Source organism: Alnus glutinosa, chromosome 6 (assembly GCF_958979055.1).
Source record: "Alnus glutinosa chromosome 6, dhAlnGlut1.1, whole genome shotgun sequence".
Taxonomy (NCBI): Eukaryota; Viridiplantae; Streptophyta; class Magnoliopsida; order Fagales; family Betulaceae; genus Alnus; species Alnus glutinosa.
Window position 1 is genome coordinate 28,532,497 of NC_084891.1, and position 16,823 is coordinate 28,549,319.

The 16,823-nt window shown below is 34.5% G+C and overlaps 1 protein-coding gene across 3 annotated transcripts; it reads left to right on the plus strand.

Annotated features, from left to right (window-relative positions):
* Positions 1-1,516: 1,516 nt before the first annotated feature.
* Positions 1,517-12,248, plus strand: LOC133871418 (uncharacterized). Of its 3 annotated transcripts, none has more exons than XM_062308874.1 (14): positions 1,517-1,768; positions 6,250-6,361; positions 7,621-7,733; positions 8,716-8,838; positions 8,935-9,146; positions 9,254-9,329; positions 9,850-9,936; positions 10,075-10,155; positions 10,302-10,334; positions 10,495-10,548; positions 10,629-10,670; positions 10,973-11,051; positions 11,125-11,195; positions 11,776-12,248. In XM_062308874.1, exons 1-14 carry the CDS (start codon positions 1,604-1,606, stop codon positions 11,863-11,865), a joined length of 1,338 nt encoding a protein of 445 aa, XP_062164858.1. In that variant the 5' UTR covers positions 1,517-1,603; the 3' UTR covers positions 11,866-12,248. The 3 variants fall into 3 exon arrangements, with proteins under 3 accessions (XP_062164858.1, XP_062164856.1, XP_062164857.1); XM_062308872.1 differs by lacking the exon at positions 1,517-1,768 and adding an exon at positions 4,862-5,173; XM_062308873.1 differs by lacking the exon at positions 1,517-1,768 and adding an exon at positions 4,862-5,164.
* The last annotated feature ends 4,575 nt before the right edge of the window (positions 12,249-16,823 follow it).

Sequence of the window (16,823 nt, forward strand, 5' to 3'; positions counted from 1 at the left end):
GAGCCTTAACATTATGGCCTCTTACTAAAGTCATCTCAGCCACTCATTTTTCTTTTTCTTCTTTTAATTTTTTTAAAGGTTTTTAATGTTTTTATTTTTAAAGTTTTATTATTATTTTTTTTTATATTGTACCACGTGTCAACCCTCATTGGTTAACATGTGGCAGACCTTTAAATATTGGACGAAAAAATAAATGGAAGTACCAGTTTCGTCTTTTTTCAAAACCTAGGTACCATCTATGAAGAAAAATAAAACTAATCAGGTACCAAAAAACAAAATTTTCAAACCACAGGTTCCAAAAAGGTATCTAACCCTTAAAACTATTTTCTTTTACTTTAATAATTCAGCATGTTAGTTAAATTATCTGGCAGACCTTATGAATCTTTGCGTCTCTAAATAAGTAAATAGACAAATCTAGCTCTAACGGTCTAGAATGTTACAAAAACTTTCATTAAATGGACATTTTCTTTGTTTGGAACTCCTCTTTCATAGATGGTCATAAGTCATACGTACTCATTTTTAGAACATTTTAACATGTGAAACACCTTTAAAGCATTTAATAGTATATAATAAATTAAATTTTGATTCAATGATAATTTTAAAAGCTATGTTACATTTGGGGGATAATGAGAAGATATGAGTTTGTATAAAAAAATTACCTCATTTTTTAAAAAAATAATTATTTTCATGAAACCATCATTAGTTGGACTATTATGTAGTCCTTAAAATATTTTCTATAAAACACAGCTTATAAAACCTTGGGAAAAATACATTTAACCTTCCAAGTTACACCTTTTTTTCGATTTTGGCTCTAATGTTTAAAAATTTATAATTTATCCCGTCAAAATTTTTGAGATTGTCAATGTCACCTATTCATTAGCCATTTCTGTCATATCTAATGACGGATTTATAAAAGAGATGGACAAAAAATGTGTAAAAAAATGACACCAAACATAATAAATTGGGTTGGAGTAAAAAATTTACATTAAAATTAAAAAAAATAAAATAAAAAATAAAAAATCAAAGGGTGTAGCCCAATTACTCGATGTGCCCAACAATGTTCTATATCTACGGGCCGAACCCAGTTTCAAATTATTGGGCCGGGTAAAGTAGCCCTTTCAAATAACCTACCCAAGTCGGCGTAGATCAAGCTTGCACGCCTTAAAGCGTAATTAAGTCCTACACGCGTTAAAATGGGCCCAAAATGTAACTTTGAGGCTTTATCCTTGCATGAACTACAAGCTACGCATCCTTGGACCTTGACCTTCGTGCTTTCTTCACTTTTGCGGCTAGAGTGACAGTCCCCGATATCACGAACCTGTATATTGCGGAGAAATTACCGAATCGACTTTCGGTGGGCCAGAGGCCGACCGCCTCATTACAAGATCGTCTGGGTTGTTGTTGGTCATTCATTTCCTAAATCAACTTGTACTGTCACAGTGTCACCGTACTGCGAGCACCCCTACATTAGCGCAATTGACATGCAATTAATACGAACTGCACTGTTTCTTTTTAAATCCACCTCCTTTCCTGCTTTGAGTGTTTCTTCTTGCTATATTCCGAAGCTTGGCTCTTTAGCTTTAGCCGAGAGAGAGAGAGAGAGATGGAAAAGTTCTCAGGGTTGAGCCACCTCTTCATGACAATCTTTCTACATAACTTCTCTACATTCATGGTGATTCCAGCCATCACCGACGTAACAATGTCCGCACTTTGTCCCGGAAGAGATGAATGCTCACTCGCCATTTACCTGACTGGATTTCAGCAAGCGGTAAGTTCTTTTACCCAAGCTTCATTTATTTAATTACTATTTACTAGCCTTTTCATTCCCACTACCTTGTTAACTTATTCTAGATATATATATACCAGATCAGTAGCCAAATGCATGCTTCTTTACATTATTATACATGTTCTCTGGCAATTTTATTACGATAGGTTGCTTAATTCTATTCTGTTTTAATTTCTTCCATTGAAAGTAAGAGGCCCTAGACAATATTGTGTTTTGTGAGTTCATTAATCAATGGATAAAGTTTTCCTTAATTTAAACTGGGTTGGAATATTTTTTAACAAAAATTTGAAAAAAAAAAAAATTAAAGGATATTTTTGAGATTGTCTTAGTAGTGACTCCACTTCAAAACCTTTAAATTCAAGTTATTTTAAAAAAGTCTCAAAATAAATTTTGATTTCCCTTAATCAAATTTCTAAACTTCATGCATTACTAGAAATAGGGTTCTTGACGTCTCGAATCCATTTTAGAGTAAATATTTTTTTTTTGTTGCATTTGTTAATTCTGTACATTGTGATGTAAAAATATATTCATTATGTGGCAACATAAATACTATTTAATATATAAAATATAATCTTAATCATTTTCCTTGATCAAATTTCTGAACTTTTGTCACTAGAAATAGGCTTCGCAAATCTATTTTTATGACAAATGTTTTATTTTGTTGCATTTGTACTTAGTATTTCGTTGTTTAAAATTTTGAATAATGTAAGAATATATTTATTATGCAATAACATAAACACAACTAAATGTATAAAATCTAATCCTAATCATCATCAAATCAATCAACTTCATTTCTCTCTCTCTCTCTCTCTCTCTCTCTCTCATTTAACGAAACTTCTCTTCAGCTTCACGAGGTTTCCTTCTCGGCTCCTTCGTTTCTAAGCATTTACACAAACTTCCAACTCGCGCGGCTGACCCACAGTCTCTGTTTAACTTTAATTTACTACCTTTTTTTGTGGTGAAATGTAAACTGCGGTTTGTGTAATGTACGTCCATCCTTTTTTTTCACAAAAATCCAAGTTGTCTTTTGTCGACCGTTACCGACCTGGTCACGATAAGAAAACGGCATCTACAACTTTGGCCCACTGACCACTGTGGCGCCCACGTACGGTTCCCACCCCTATGGATTAAATCGAGGTCTATTTATTAGAATATACAATTTTTTACCACTTTGTCTATGCGATAAAATAGTCTCTCACTATTTTCTTAATTTTTTTATTTTTTAAAAATAAATTAAAGTGAGGGATCACCTTATCATTTAGGTAAGGTGGTGAAAAGTTATATATTTAGGTGCTAATCAATTATTATTTATTTACTTAATAGTTTAGAAGACAAGTCATCTCCCGAAAACTTTTGGCAAATTCGAACGAGAAATGACTTTTACATATCACTTGTACATTTTTTGTACATCGCTTTTTTGAATCAACCATTAAATTTATAGAACCCACAAGAATTTACATGTGGGTTCTATAAATCTAATGGTAAATTTAAAAAAAATGATGTACAAAAGATATACAAGTGATGTGCATGTAACATGTCTCAATTCGAACACACAATTGAGCGGCAATTCAAACAGACAATTGAGAAAGGGTTACGATGAAATTCACCCATCGAAGCAAGTTTTGAACCACATATTTAGATTCGATGCAATGTATACCGCTGGCATGAAAAAAAATTGAAAAGTGGTTTGGGTCTTTGGGGTGCAATTCTCCTGGCCACCCAAAGATGGCAGGCTGCGACCACACAGGGCTGGTTGCAGTCACCTCTAAACTCATGATGAGAATTAGGAGCAGGTGGTGGAGTGGCCAATCCACCCCTTTAGGTTGTTTGGCCACCCTAACAAAAATGCACCCAAACCATTTTTATTTTGCTCATCTCTTTTGGTCGGCTTCTCACAAGCACAGAAAATAGAAAAACAAATGAAGTAGAAGAAAAAAAATTTATAATAATAATTGGTTTTTTATTTTTATTTTATTTTCTCTTACTATCTTTACATAATTGAGTTTTAACTCTAGAGTAGAGGCTGATCACCGAAACCCAATTTAATTTTATTTTCCATGGATAGAAGAATTTTGCCGGCAGTGATGAGGCCAGGGAGAGCTTCATTGTTAGATTCACACGGATCTGAGTATCATCTATTGTGAAAAACGCACAGAAACACTGAAAAAGGTGCTTTTAGCTTTGGGTAATGCCTAGGATACATTGGCCACTTGCTAAAGAATTCGCTAATTGGACCCTACCGTACGGAATTTGGTCGAATTCTTGGTTTTGGCTGATCAAAGGGGGATCAAAGCTTATTCCCTAAGCGAGTTTGGTGTATTTTTTAAAAAAGATTGTAGAAAATATTTTATTTGGCAGTGGGTTTAAAAAAAAAATAAAAAGTTGCAGCTTAAAAGCTTGAAAAAATTCATATTTTCACGCAACCAAGAATGGGTGCAGTTTTAAAATGCACAATTTTAAAAATAGTTTAAAATACTATTTTTTCAAATAACAAATATTATCAAACGCTTAATTTGATATTTTTTTAAGCCACAAGTTTTAAAACCAAGCCAGTCAGAACATTCACACACAGTTAGACAAAGGTAATTATTTTAGCTAGTTAAAATGTAAATTTGGGTCAAAAATCACCCACATCCGACTAACTATTTTAGATAAAAATTGTTGTGCTGCTACAGTTGAGCACTGGTCACTTACCAATTACATGTTTCATTTTTTTAAAAAAAAAAAAAAAAAATTTATCATTCTCCTTTCTTCCAATTTCTCTGTTCTTTATTTTTTAATGAAAAATAATATTTGTACACACCCTATATAAATTGTATAAAATATGCGTACGCAAATATGCAACTCATTTTTTAATATTTCAATTGCTTCTGCCACAGTATCAATCTCATGATGTCACTCGATCAATTTTACGGTAACCAATTAAACTGAAACATGCGTACACAAGCAAACTTAGATGACACGTATAGTCCAAATTAAAGTTTTAAACTCAACACCTTTTCTAGGGTTATATATGTAATGTCTGCCGTTTTTCGGTAAGTTATATATAGTAAAGGACGCACTTAATTAAGTCTCAACACTTTCTTTAATGTCACTCGTAGCTTCAGCCTTCAGAGGGTGGCTGGCCAGTGGCCATCACTCGGTTGTCCTTTCAAATTTCTTTTGATTTTTGTTCAAAAGTTTCGAGGGAGAGGGAGAGGGAGAGGGATCATGGAAGAGCTGTCAGGGTTGAACCACTACCTCTTCGTGACAGTGTTTCTCTATAACTTCTCCATGTTCATGGTGATCCCAGCTATCACTGATGTTACCATGTCGGCGATTTGTCCCGGAAAAGACAAGTGCTCACTAGCCATTTATCTCACCGGATTTCAACAGGCGGTATTTTCTGTATACCCTTTCTTGCTCCAGTTTTTCCAGTATTGCATCTTTCTTTATCAATATTGTCCTCTGTCGCAAGGAAAAAGAAATTGAAAAAACCAATAAACAAAAACAAAAAGAAGAAGGCATTCCTTATGATAATCTCTCTCTCTCCCTCTCTCTCTCTCTCTCTCATGTAGAGATATTTCCTATCAGTTCAGCGGGGAATGCCGTATTCGAGGACCCACGAACTGAAAATGCGTTTCGTGCGCATACTTCTCTTTCCACTAAACCCGGATTATCTTTATCATCTCACTTGCTATTCGTCTGATTTTTTTTTCCCCCCATATCCAACAAATCACAGGATGTCATTGGCCTTCTATGCCTAAAATCCTAAAAACCAAAAATTGGGATTTTACAATTGAGGTGTTTGAATTGCATCGACGGAAATAAGTTAAGTTGTGGGTTCACTTATTTCAAATAAATGGGCTCCAAACCTTATGTTGTTTGGAACAAATAAGTTCCATAATTTGAGATAGAGATTTTCAATAATTTTGTTGTTTGAATTGCTTATAATTCAAAAAAATGTAAAAGAGTTCTTATGGATCTATCTATCTGAACAGTTCTCAGACAGCTCGTCTCTGCTCGGATAAATAGGCTCCATATAAACCTTCTCACATTTATTACAATTCAAGCATCAAATTGCTAAAAATTTGAATCCTACAACCCTTTCTCCCCTTCTTTTGTAGCTAAATAAAATTCGAACACTCTACACTCTACTAGCTAGTAGGATCGATCCTAATTCTTTTTCGCCCACAACACAAGTTTATTGGCCGAGCTAGTAGTATAATGTATCATGTATGTATGCATTCTCTTTACCTTTTAAAAAAAAAAAAAAAATTCTATCATTGTCGATTCTGACTTATTTAATTGTTTGTGGTGATTAGGGTTGTGCATGAATAATAGTTATTTCGTATGCAATTAAGTAGCATGCCACTCTTATAGGGTTCCTTGTGCTTGTCCTAGAGTAGGAAACCTTACCAACAAGCATTAATGGAGGATCAACACTTGTTTATAACGAAAGCAAACACGTGTGATTTATGCAGATCATAGGGCTCGGAACACTGGTGACGATGCCTATGGTTGGAAATCTCTCTGACAAGTATGGTCGGAAAGCTTTGCTTGCAGTCCCAATGACTCTCACCATTATTCCCCTGGGTATGTATGCATTACCTACTTTTATCTTGTCCTCCCATAAATGGACTGGGATTTGTTTTGCTGCCTGAAACCCAATCACAACGACGCGGAAAAAAACGAGGGGAGGCTGGGGAGACCCCCCCACCCCCAAAAAAAAAAAAAAAAAAAAATTCTCTTTTTTTAATTTGTAAGTCTATATTAATTAAGTCGAAAGTAAAGTGAGGTAAGCTGCTGAATTTTAGGGAAAATATTCTAAAACTCGATCTTTTGTGCTTTTTTAAATTTCACGCTTTAGACTTGACTTTTCAATTTAGCCTATTTAATATCTGAATTTACAAATATATTTTAAATCTAAAACATGTAACCATTTCTTTTTTCCTTAAATAAATAATAAAAATAGTGTAAAAGACTATTGTTTTAAGTTTTTAACTATAGATAATGATATAATAGTCTTTTCAGGGTATTAGGTTATTTATTTGAGAGATCGAAAAATGCCTAGATGTTTTTTAGATTTAAAGTTTTTGTTAACTCACGTATTAAATTGGCCAAATTAAAAACTTAGGTCTAAAACACAAAATTCGAAAAAGCATATATAAGAGGTTCTATTTGATTTCCTTTGTAATCGATTGGTATAAGTACTGATCGAGTAGTCCCCAGGCCAATAGCCAATCATTCTCGAAAGGATAAATTACTATAATTATTGACACATTAATTTCAAAATTATACTAAGGCCGGCCAGGACACCACCATTTGAGATGTAAAATCTGCTAAAACTAAATTCGAACATTTTAAGCTTTTATAAGACGATGAAGTCAAAAGAAAAAAGAAGAAGAAGCACTTTACTCTTTGAAAAAAAGGAATAGAAGAATAAAGTTTATAGTCCTATCTTTATATTTTGGTATTTTCCAGTTGGATTATCCAATTAACGGGAGCAATAAGGTTGCAGTCAGACAGATGCTAACTTGTTATTTCTAAAGCAATACAGCTGACGGCGGACCCATTTAAAGTATAATTCTTTTTCTTGAAAAAATAATAAATATATATAGTAAACGTAGTAGGTATTATATAGACGAGACAGTTTAAATTGAGTGACACTGGCAATTCATCATAATAGGATAATAATGAAATATATAAATAATTTTTTAGCATTACTCTTAATTTATTCCACAAATGACTTCGGGGCCGGGTCTGCAACTAAAACGACGACCATTAATGCTGAATCTTACTTTAATCCAAATCTGGGAGAATATTTGAATTAAAATGATAGAATTTGGTTACAGGCGTATTGGCGTACAGCAGGGAGAGGAATTTCTTCTATCTATACTACGTCCTCAAGACACTCACTGCAATGGTTTGTGAAGGAAGCGTTCACTGCCTCGCCCTCGCTTATGTGGTAAATATTTCTCGATCTCAATTGTTTCTCAATCAGCCCCACAAGTACTTCAACTTCGACTCATAATCACTTTCTTTTTGGTTGGCAAAATATTGGGATATGATGAAATGGAGATTATATATCTTGATATGGATCTATCAATTTTACCAATATGCATTATCAAAAACTGGCCATTTCTTCGATCTGAAGTATGGCAATTTCCTTCGTCTTCTTATTTTAAGATCAATTATGAAACTAAAATTAGAGAGAATTTTTCTGCTAAAGTTGCAGTCTGCAGGGATTTTAGAGTTTATCTCTCTAATCAGTTCTCCTTGTTCTCCCCTTTATGGCGAGGCTCTTGCAGCTCTTTTAGCTACTCGAATTGCTTCCATTATTTCTGTTATCCATTTCATACTCCCTCTAATTACTAGCTGGACATCTAGTAAAGTTAACTGAAGTGCAAACTTTTGTGCTCATCATGTTAAAAATTGGACCGCAACCATAATTTATTCTGGTTGCATTCCAATCATTTCCCTTTTATCTAGTTCTTTTCCTTCCTGTATTGGAAAAGATTCTCCCTCCTCCTATGAAGTTTCCTAGTTTTGTTTTTTTCTTTCTTTTTTCCATTGTACTTATTTAAAATAAAAATAAAAATTACCAATATGATATTTACTTGCTTTAATAATTATCATATTTTACAATTTGAAATTTGAATACTGCTACATATTACAACTCAACTATAATTTTTTTACAATATTTGACATGTGTATGTATACAACCCCACGCCAATCACTTGCTCTTATTTGGATCCGAAGCTCAATTTTGATTATGATAGACCCATATACATCTTTTAAAGGCCCAACAAATATAAAAAGGCCCGTTCTGGCCCGTCCCTGCCTATATTTTTTGTTGCCTAATTTAACGGTTGCTTTCATTTTCCCTCCACATTGTCTTGTGTAGCTTCAAATATCAAATACGAAGTCGTTTTGAATTTTGTTTGCAGGCAGATAATGTTCCGGAGTGGCAACGAGCATCGGCGTTCGGAGTTCTGTCGGGGATCGGATCCTCTGCATTCGTCTGCGGAACCCTATCCACTCGTTTTCTCTCCACGTCCTCTACTTTCCAGGTTCTCTTTCTTTCTCTATGAATGAATAACTTAAAAAATAGATCGTGTAATTTATACGAAAGGTCCTTAAAAATATATTAGACGACTTGTCGTTAGGTTGCGGCGTCGGTGGCGGTCGTTGCAGCGGTGTACACGAGGGTTTTCCTCCCTGATTCGATTGTAAAGGACGGTCTTTCCGTTCCAATAATCTCAGAGGAGAAACTGTATATCACTAAACCAGATGGAGAATCAACTAGGAATGGTAACAGTACGCAGCTATTCAAAAGAATGCCTTCTTTGGAGGATATGGTCTGCTTGCTGAAGGCTAGGTACGCGAATTTTAATTTTTTGGAAAGAAAGACAGTATTATGCCTAGAAAATAAATTACCTAATACACTGTTGCCTTTTGAAGTAATTATATTTAGTTAATTTGCAGCTCAACATTTTCCCAAGCTGCAATTGTTGCGTTTTTCAGCAATCTTGCAGATGTTGGCCTTCATGCATCTATGATGGTACTTTACTTCTCTAGTTCTGTGAATTACAAGCACATTTCATTTTAATAGAGTATTAATTAAATTATTAAATTTAACATTTTTTATCGACTTAAGTTTTTGGATAACTGATGATTTAACATGGTATCGAAGCAAAACCTTAGACATAAAACCTAACTCCATAATTTTGCTCCCCATTTTAGTAAATATTTCACATCTTGGCCCCACTTGTAGAGAGAAAGTTGAAGCCCATATGTGAGGGGGAGTGACAAAGTTTAATTAAATGATTAAATTCACTATTTTTTTTATTAATTTAAGTTTTTGGAATAATTTGTGACACAACACTTTCGTATAGTTATGCAGGTTATAGTGGCTCTAAACTAGTGGACTTTTGGTAGTTTATTGTATTAGAAATAGCCAATTCAAGTTCTGTCATTTTGTTTGCATTTCATTTTGCAGTGCTTTCAGTATGTATAAGTTACTAGTTTGTTGAGCTTATTGCTTGAAATTTGCAAGCTTAAAGATATTATTTCTTTTGCAGTATTACTTAAAGGCCAGGTTTCACTTTAACAAGGATCAGTTTGCTGACTTAATGGTCATTTCTGGGATTGCAGGGACAATATCACAGGTGTGTCAGAGATTGGTTTGTTTAATTGTCATTTGCATTCCTTTTGTTTCCAACATAGCCTTAATTCCTTTTATTCCCATCGAAAAGTTGAAGCATGGCCAAAATGAAAATAATCTAAAAATCAAAGCAATTATGCAGCTGCTTATCATGCCTAAATTGGTTCCTGCTTTTGGAGAGGAGAAGCTGCTTTCAGTAGGGCTCTTTTTTGGATGTGCACATGTAAGCACCTTGCGTCTCTGTCATAATTCCCTTACATGCCAAAATGACTTGAGCAATAAGTACTTCTGTCGTTAGTTGATTGTCTCCTACTCACACATAGCATGCATATCAAGTTCTCATTTAACAATGTATGGCCTTGAATGCAGATGTTTCTTTACAGCATTGCGTGGTCCTTCTGGGTACTTCTTTGCAACTTCAGTGGCCAATACAAGTTTCTTCCTTTTTACGCGTTCTATCATCTGTTCGAAGATTAATTAATTTTTTTAAAACTATATGTGGTACATGCTTTAGCTGACTTTGGTTGTGTTGTAGTATGACTGACATTTTGAATGCTGATAGGTCCCCTATGTCGCTGCTATGTTCTCCATATTGTTTGTTTTCTCACATCCATGTGTGAGTCTTCATTTTCTATTTCCAATCTATAACATTTACTTGGATATGGTCTGTTAAATAAACTATCTTAAAATTTGCAGATGAGGAGCATCGTTTCTAAACAAGTTGGGTCCTGCGAACAGGTAAGTTTATTGAAGAGTTACTCCCATTTTTTTTCTTTTTTCTTTTTTTCTGGGCAATCCAATATTTTGGTTGATTGGCATCAGTTTGACTGTATGCTGACGTCAAGATGTTAACACCTATTTTGATCTCAATAAAAAATTTGACTAGAAGAAAAAAAAAGTTGAAAATAAAATTCTGCACTCTGTATGCACTCTAATTAGTATCTTGTTTACAGCAGATGAATTCTTTTTGGCACTGATTCTGCTTTTTACATCTGACTAATCTTTTTCTTTTCTTTTCTTTTTGTTCCCTTCTGTTTTAGGGAATGGCTCAAGGGTGCATTTCGGGCATATGTTCCTTTGCCAATGTTGTTTCTCCCTTAGCTTTCTCTCCTCTAACAGGTGATTGGAAATTTAATTTAGTCTTTATACCCAAACGATTATTAAAACTGACAAGATTAAATTGTTCTTACAGCTTTATTCCTCTCTGATCGGGCACCCTTGAATTTCCCTGGATTCAGTATTATGTGCATCGGATTTGCCTCGGTAAGAGATTTTACATTATGATGAAGATGCATATTAGGGTTTACTTATCAGAGTGCTTTGTTGTCTTTGACAGCAAAGACTAGCAGTTCATTCTTTTTGCATTTGCTAGTCTAATCAATTGAGATTTATGATTTTACACCCATACATGGATTGCCATATCGCCGCTATATGTGGTGGTCTAATGAACGAATCTATGCGTGAATGTGTAGACTGCAATATGTTGGTTAGATGTGACCACTTATCAGTCCAAACTGCCTTAACTCTTTTTTATGGGACAAAAGAAAATGAATCATAAAATGATGCTTAAGGTGGTAGATGGACTATGATTCAGATGAATCAAAATATTAGTAGAAGGGCATGAAAGCACCCCGGATTTAACTCCAAACTGCTATACGAAATCCGATTTCATTTCCATATAAATGAACTAAAAAATCGTCAATTTTAAGCTCCTTACCTTTTTATTTTGCTTATTTATTTAAATATTTCTATACGTGATCTGTATACTTATTGTTTCAAATTTTGTGCTTATTTTGCTTGCGGACTTGATTTCTAAATTCTAAGAGAATTCTTTTATGTATAGATGATAGCCTTTATTCAAAGTTTGACGATAAGGGCGGCTCCTCCGATATCAAGTCACAGAGGCAGCAATTGCAACCATGCGGTGGCCTAATTTTCAACGTTGTGAGCGTTCCCAACTGGAAGCATTCCCCTAATTTTCTAAGACCTTTCGTTTGTATATACACATTTTGGGGACAAATATAGAACTTTCAAGTTGCAACAGTCATCTTGCCCTGGCAATTATGAGCAGCTGTGAATTATTCCAAGCCATTTGCTTGCAGTTCGCATTGGGAGGTGAGAAACAGCACGCCGGAGCCTATTTTTGAAAAGCACATCAATGGTAAAAACTTCAAAGCCCTTGTCTGTTAATATTATTTTTAGGACATCAGGACGTGCAACATGTTTTTGACACTTCCTAGTTCCAACAAACATCGAGCAATGCATTGCATGGCTAAACCTACAGCTATATGGTAGTGAAAATTTTCTGCCCCCATCTGTATATTGCCATGTCTTTGTGTGTTTTTGCAATTGGTCCGTGACTTTCGCATATGCTATATAGGTAAGAGCTCTATACCTTGTGGGTTACTTTTTTACCTTGTGTCAGTCCACATGTGTGTTATATGAGTGAAGAAAATTAATTAAGCAACAAAATTTGATAAGTAAATTTAGTTGTGTATTAGTTGACATGATAAGAGCATCCTCATTGGCCTCTTTAGTTTGAATTTTTCACTAAATATTGGAGAAACTTCTCAAAAAACCTTATGCATTGAGCTCACTAAAATTTCTCTAAACTAATTTTTGTCAGAATCTCTCACCAAATTTAACCCCAGATTTTCTCACGCTATTCGTTAAAATATTATTTCATTTTTACTTCCCGCCCATCTCACTTTTCCTTCGTCTGTCTCTCCTCCTCTGTCTCGCTCTCTCTGCTATACAGCACTGCGAGAGTCCATTAACGGCACTCCTAGGATCTTCTTCCAGAACTTCACTTAGGTGCTGTATAACCAGGAATTAATCTAGACCCAGATCGGCACAACTCCACTTGGGTTCCTCTGTACCAGTTTCTTCTGTTGCCTGTAATGAGCAGAAAATGCACAACTGATGAATAGCTCATTGGGAAGAGCTACCATTGAAACTTGCAGCAACAAAAACTCAAATGAATAAAAAAATAAAAACAGTATACCAAGATTTCCACCACGAAGTGTACAAACTTTCCCAAATTTCTGAACACGGATCCAAAAGGCAAGACCCAAATCAACCCATTCCAGAAAAAACAATGGTTGAGTACTTGAATTGGCGACTTTTGAGAACTCTCACAGACGGAATTTCGAAAACCCAATTGAAAAGAGAGCCTTTGAGATCTTTCTAAGCCACTTCGAAGCTTATTCAACCCTCCTCTACCTTTTCGTTGAATTTATGTGCCGTAAATTTGGGTTCTGGGCTGGTGATCTATAGATCCCCTTTACAGGGAGATGGGTGGTTGTTGAAGAATACATGTTGGACGTTGGATGAAGGGAGTTGGTTGGTTGTCGGTGCAATTTTGATGTCCAAGACAGTTAAAGTAGTTGATCCAAAACCAATAAAAAAATAATATTTAATTAAAATAGAGAAATATTTAAAGAGTTTAATGTAAGAGACTTTTTAAAAGTGATAATTAAACTCAAAAAGGTTGATTTTTTCACTAAAGTTTAGTGAAATTTTGAAGAGGCTAATGAGGATGCTCAGTGATATGCGAGTCGTCAAATCAATTTATTAGAAACTTTTAATAAAAGTTGTAGTACCTTTATTAGCGCTCTTTCCTTGACTGCAATGTTCTTTTGGAAGCTTCCAGTCAAAAAGGAAAAAGCAAAAGGGTTCCCATTTCAATCCATGAAGGACAGGCCAATTTTGTTCCCAAGAGGACTAGGCTCTCATTAGGTGAATTAGCGGCTGGAATATGAATTTGGTTTAGGCAAATTAGAAGAGATTCTATAGTTTTTTTTAATGATTCAAATTTAATTTTACTGTCTCTTTCTCGTGAAAAGCTTTGAATTAATCTAGATTGTTGAGAAAAAAAAAAATATAGAAGATTTCCTAGAGTATTTTTAACATTACCTAAGTTTAGTCTCTCGCTTCGTTATCTTTTTATTTTTCTTTTCTTTTATTATTATTATTTTTTTAATAAATACATATGAAATTACACGAAAGCTAAAGCTAAAATAAAACATATATAAACTAATTAAACTATGAAGCTAAATCTAGATCTAAACAAGCCTACGGAGGATCTTTACTGCCGACAATTGAGATAGAGGGGATAGGAGGAGGATAGATGGGAATGCTGCTAAAGTTGAATTTGGTTACGGCCCAATACGCCACAGAGTGAGCACAAAAATTTGTATTTCTATTGACTTTTTGAGTTGACCATGATGAATCAGTTAAGATGGAGTCGATAATATTATATATAATAGAATATACTAAGTTGTTGAAGAACTAATATAACTGCTTGTAAATCTTCTTGGAAAGGTGAAAATCTCTTCTTCTTCTTTTTTTATGGTAAGTAGAGTTAGGTGAACATCTTATTTTGCTGAAGAAATGCCCTGCAAGCATTCATAAGTGGCCCACGCGGTTACGCCATCTTATTTTACTTTATTAGTAGTGCTTGGTTTTTCGACAACCATGGGAAGAGTTGACTTTGCTCCTTTTGGTGAGGGAAAGTTTGTGACACAAGTTGGAGCTACGTGGCGAAAATAAATAGTAAAAAAAAAAAAAAAAAAAAAAGGTCGACTGGTTCAAACAAATATATTATGGAAGTGGTTTAGGATATTTTTTAGATTTTTAGAGATATTAATTTTTTTACAATGCTAACTATTATATTGCTTACCAATGGTTAAACAAGATCTGCAGCTCGATGTATGGGTCCTTATAATCTTTTTGTCTGGATTAGTGCAATTCCTTGCAATCCTGAGAGGCTTCCGAGGGATTGTATTGCTTGAGCGGGTATTGGACCTATTTAGACAGATGAATTCCAATTAGAGTAGGAGAATTTTATCAAAAACGTCTCATAATTGTTGTCTAATTACAGGAATATGCAATTGCTCGGAATCCTGCATTGAAGATCTCGACCCAAACACCGTTTTCATCGTTTGACAAACAACTTTATTTTTCTCCCCTTTTTTTCACTTTTCTTTAAAAAAAAAAAAAAAAAAAGTCAAATTCAAAACATATCAATTTTTTTTTTTTACTTTTTATATCACATAAATAATTTTTTATTACTATTCAAAAAAAAAAAAAAAAAACTACTATAAAACAAAATTTTTTCACTTTCTAATATAAAAAATTACAAACTTTTCCATACTTTAAATTACATCAATCACATTTTATTACTATTAAAAAAATAAAATACTCCATAAATATATTTACCAAACCGTGGACCATTCTTTAAAAAGGTGCAAAATGAAGGTAAACCAAACACCACTCTTTTTAACCCAAAAGGTGTTTAAGAGCATCCCATCGGATGATATAAACTTCAATCTATTTTACATAATCAAAACCTATTTTTTACTAGTTTAGAATCTTTAGATAATCACCTTTAAAGCTATCATCCATCCGATTATTTAAATTTATATATATATTATTAAAATAATCAATTTTATTCTTTTTATTTATTATTATTATTATTATTATTTTCTTTGTTAAAAACCTCTCTCCACTCTGCCCCACGAGTTCTACACCTCTAGAAATTTCCGAACTCCACTCACCCACGTGTTCTGCACAGAAATTTCCGGACTCTCCTTTTGAGTCTTTGACCTTTCCGCTGCTCTCTCTTTCTTTGTCTCTCTCTCTCTTTCACTCTCGCTCTGTGTGTGTTCACTCCAAAGCCTCCAATGGCTTCCTCACTGACCAGGGATCAAGGAAGCTAGTGGAGTAAGCCGAGCAGTACTAGGGAGATGGTGAAGTACATGAAGAAGCTGGTGATGGGCTCGACCTCGGCGGTGGAATTGAACGTGGAGGAGTGGAACTTGATGTTCGTGGCCCATCGTGTCGTCGTGGCGCGCGGTGTGGCATATCGTGTCGTCAATTGAGCAGAAGGAGGGGAGGCGTCTCCCCCATTGGAATCCCGAAGCTGCCGCTCACATGTACGACAAGGCCAAGTCCAACCTCCGCAGGAGAAGAAAATCCAGAGACGAACGCGGGCAGAGAAGAAGAAGAAGAAAGAATATTAGAGAGAGAGAGAGAGAGAGAGAGAACGGAAGAAAGTAAAAAAAAAAAAAAAAAAAAAAAAAAAAAAAACAATAAAATATAAGTAGATTTGTGTACAGTGCAATGCCTCATGTGGCGTTGGACTGTTCACAGATCTTAACCAACGCCATTTTAGCTTTCCTTTACATAAGCTGATGGAGGTGAATTTTAAGCAAAAGTTAAGATATTCTAGCCAAATGGAGAAAATGGCTAATCCGATGTGAGTACTCTAACCAAAAGGTCAACAAGGAGAAAGTAGCCCCGTTTAATAACCCTCTCCCCTCCCCCTATTTTCACCTCTCCCAAAAAATATCAACTTCAAAATATTCTTAACATTTTTTAATTTTTATATCACATCAATAATTTTTTATTATTATGTAAATAAAAAAATTCACTACATTACAATTTTTTTTTTTTTTTTTTTTTTTTCACTTTTTCATATAAATTCTTTATACTTTATATCACATCAATTATTTTTAACTTTTCACTCAACAAAACAATTCCCACGGAAGAGAGGGGAGGGAACGGAGGTTATTAAACGAGGCCATTGCTTTGGATTTAATAATTATGAACGTACAGAACGCCACCATCACGTGATTCACAACTGGCCCTTTGCGGTAAGCGATCACCTCCATCTTCCGTTGTCCGCCTCATTACCCCATTGACCCCGCATGTTCTCCCAAATGCCCGCCATAAAGTTTGCCTCCGTGGAACGCATTTTAGGATTTTGAGTCTTTGACTCTATCATATATATAATATATGCTTTCTCTATCGTTGATTTTGACATGAAAGATTTCTTAGAAATTTTAAAATATTCTACGAGATTCATTTCTTTATAGGGTAATGCTAGAA

Excerpts from the sequence above, each read along its gene's own strand:
- LOC133871418 (XM_062308872.1), top strand. The coding sequence starts at position 4,997 with ATGGAAGAGCTGTCAGGGTTGAACCACTACCTCTTCGTGACAGTGTTT. Across the intron at positions 7,734-8,715 it reads GCCTCGCCCTCGCTTATGTG|GCAGATAATGTTCCGGAGTG; the intron begins GTAAATATTTCT and ends TTTTGTTTGCAG. Across the intron at positions 10,549-10,628 it reads TTGTTTTCTCACATCCATGT|ATGAGGAGCATCGTTTCTAA; the intron begins GTGAGTCTTCAT and ends TAAAATTTGCAG.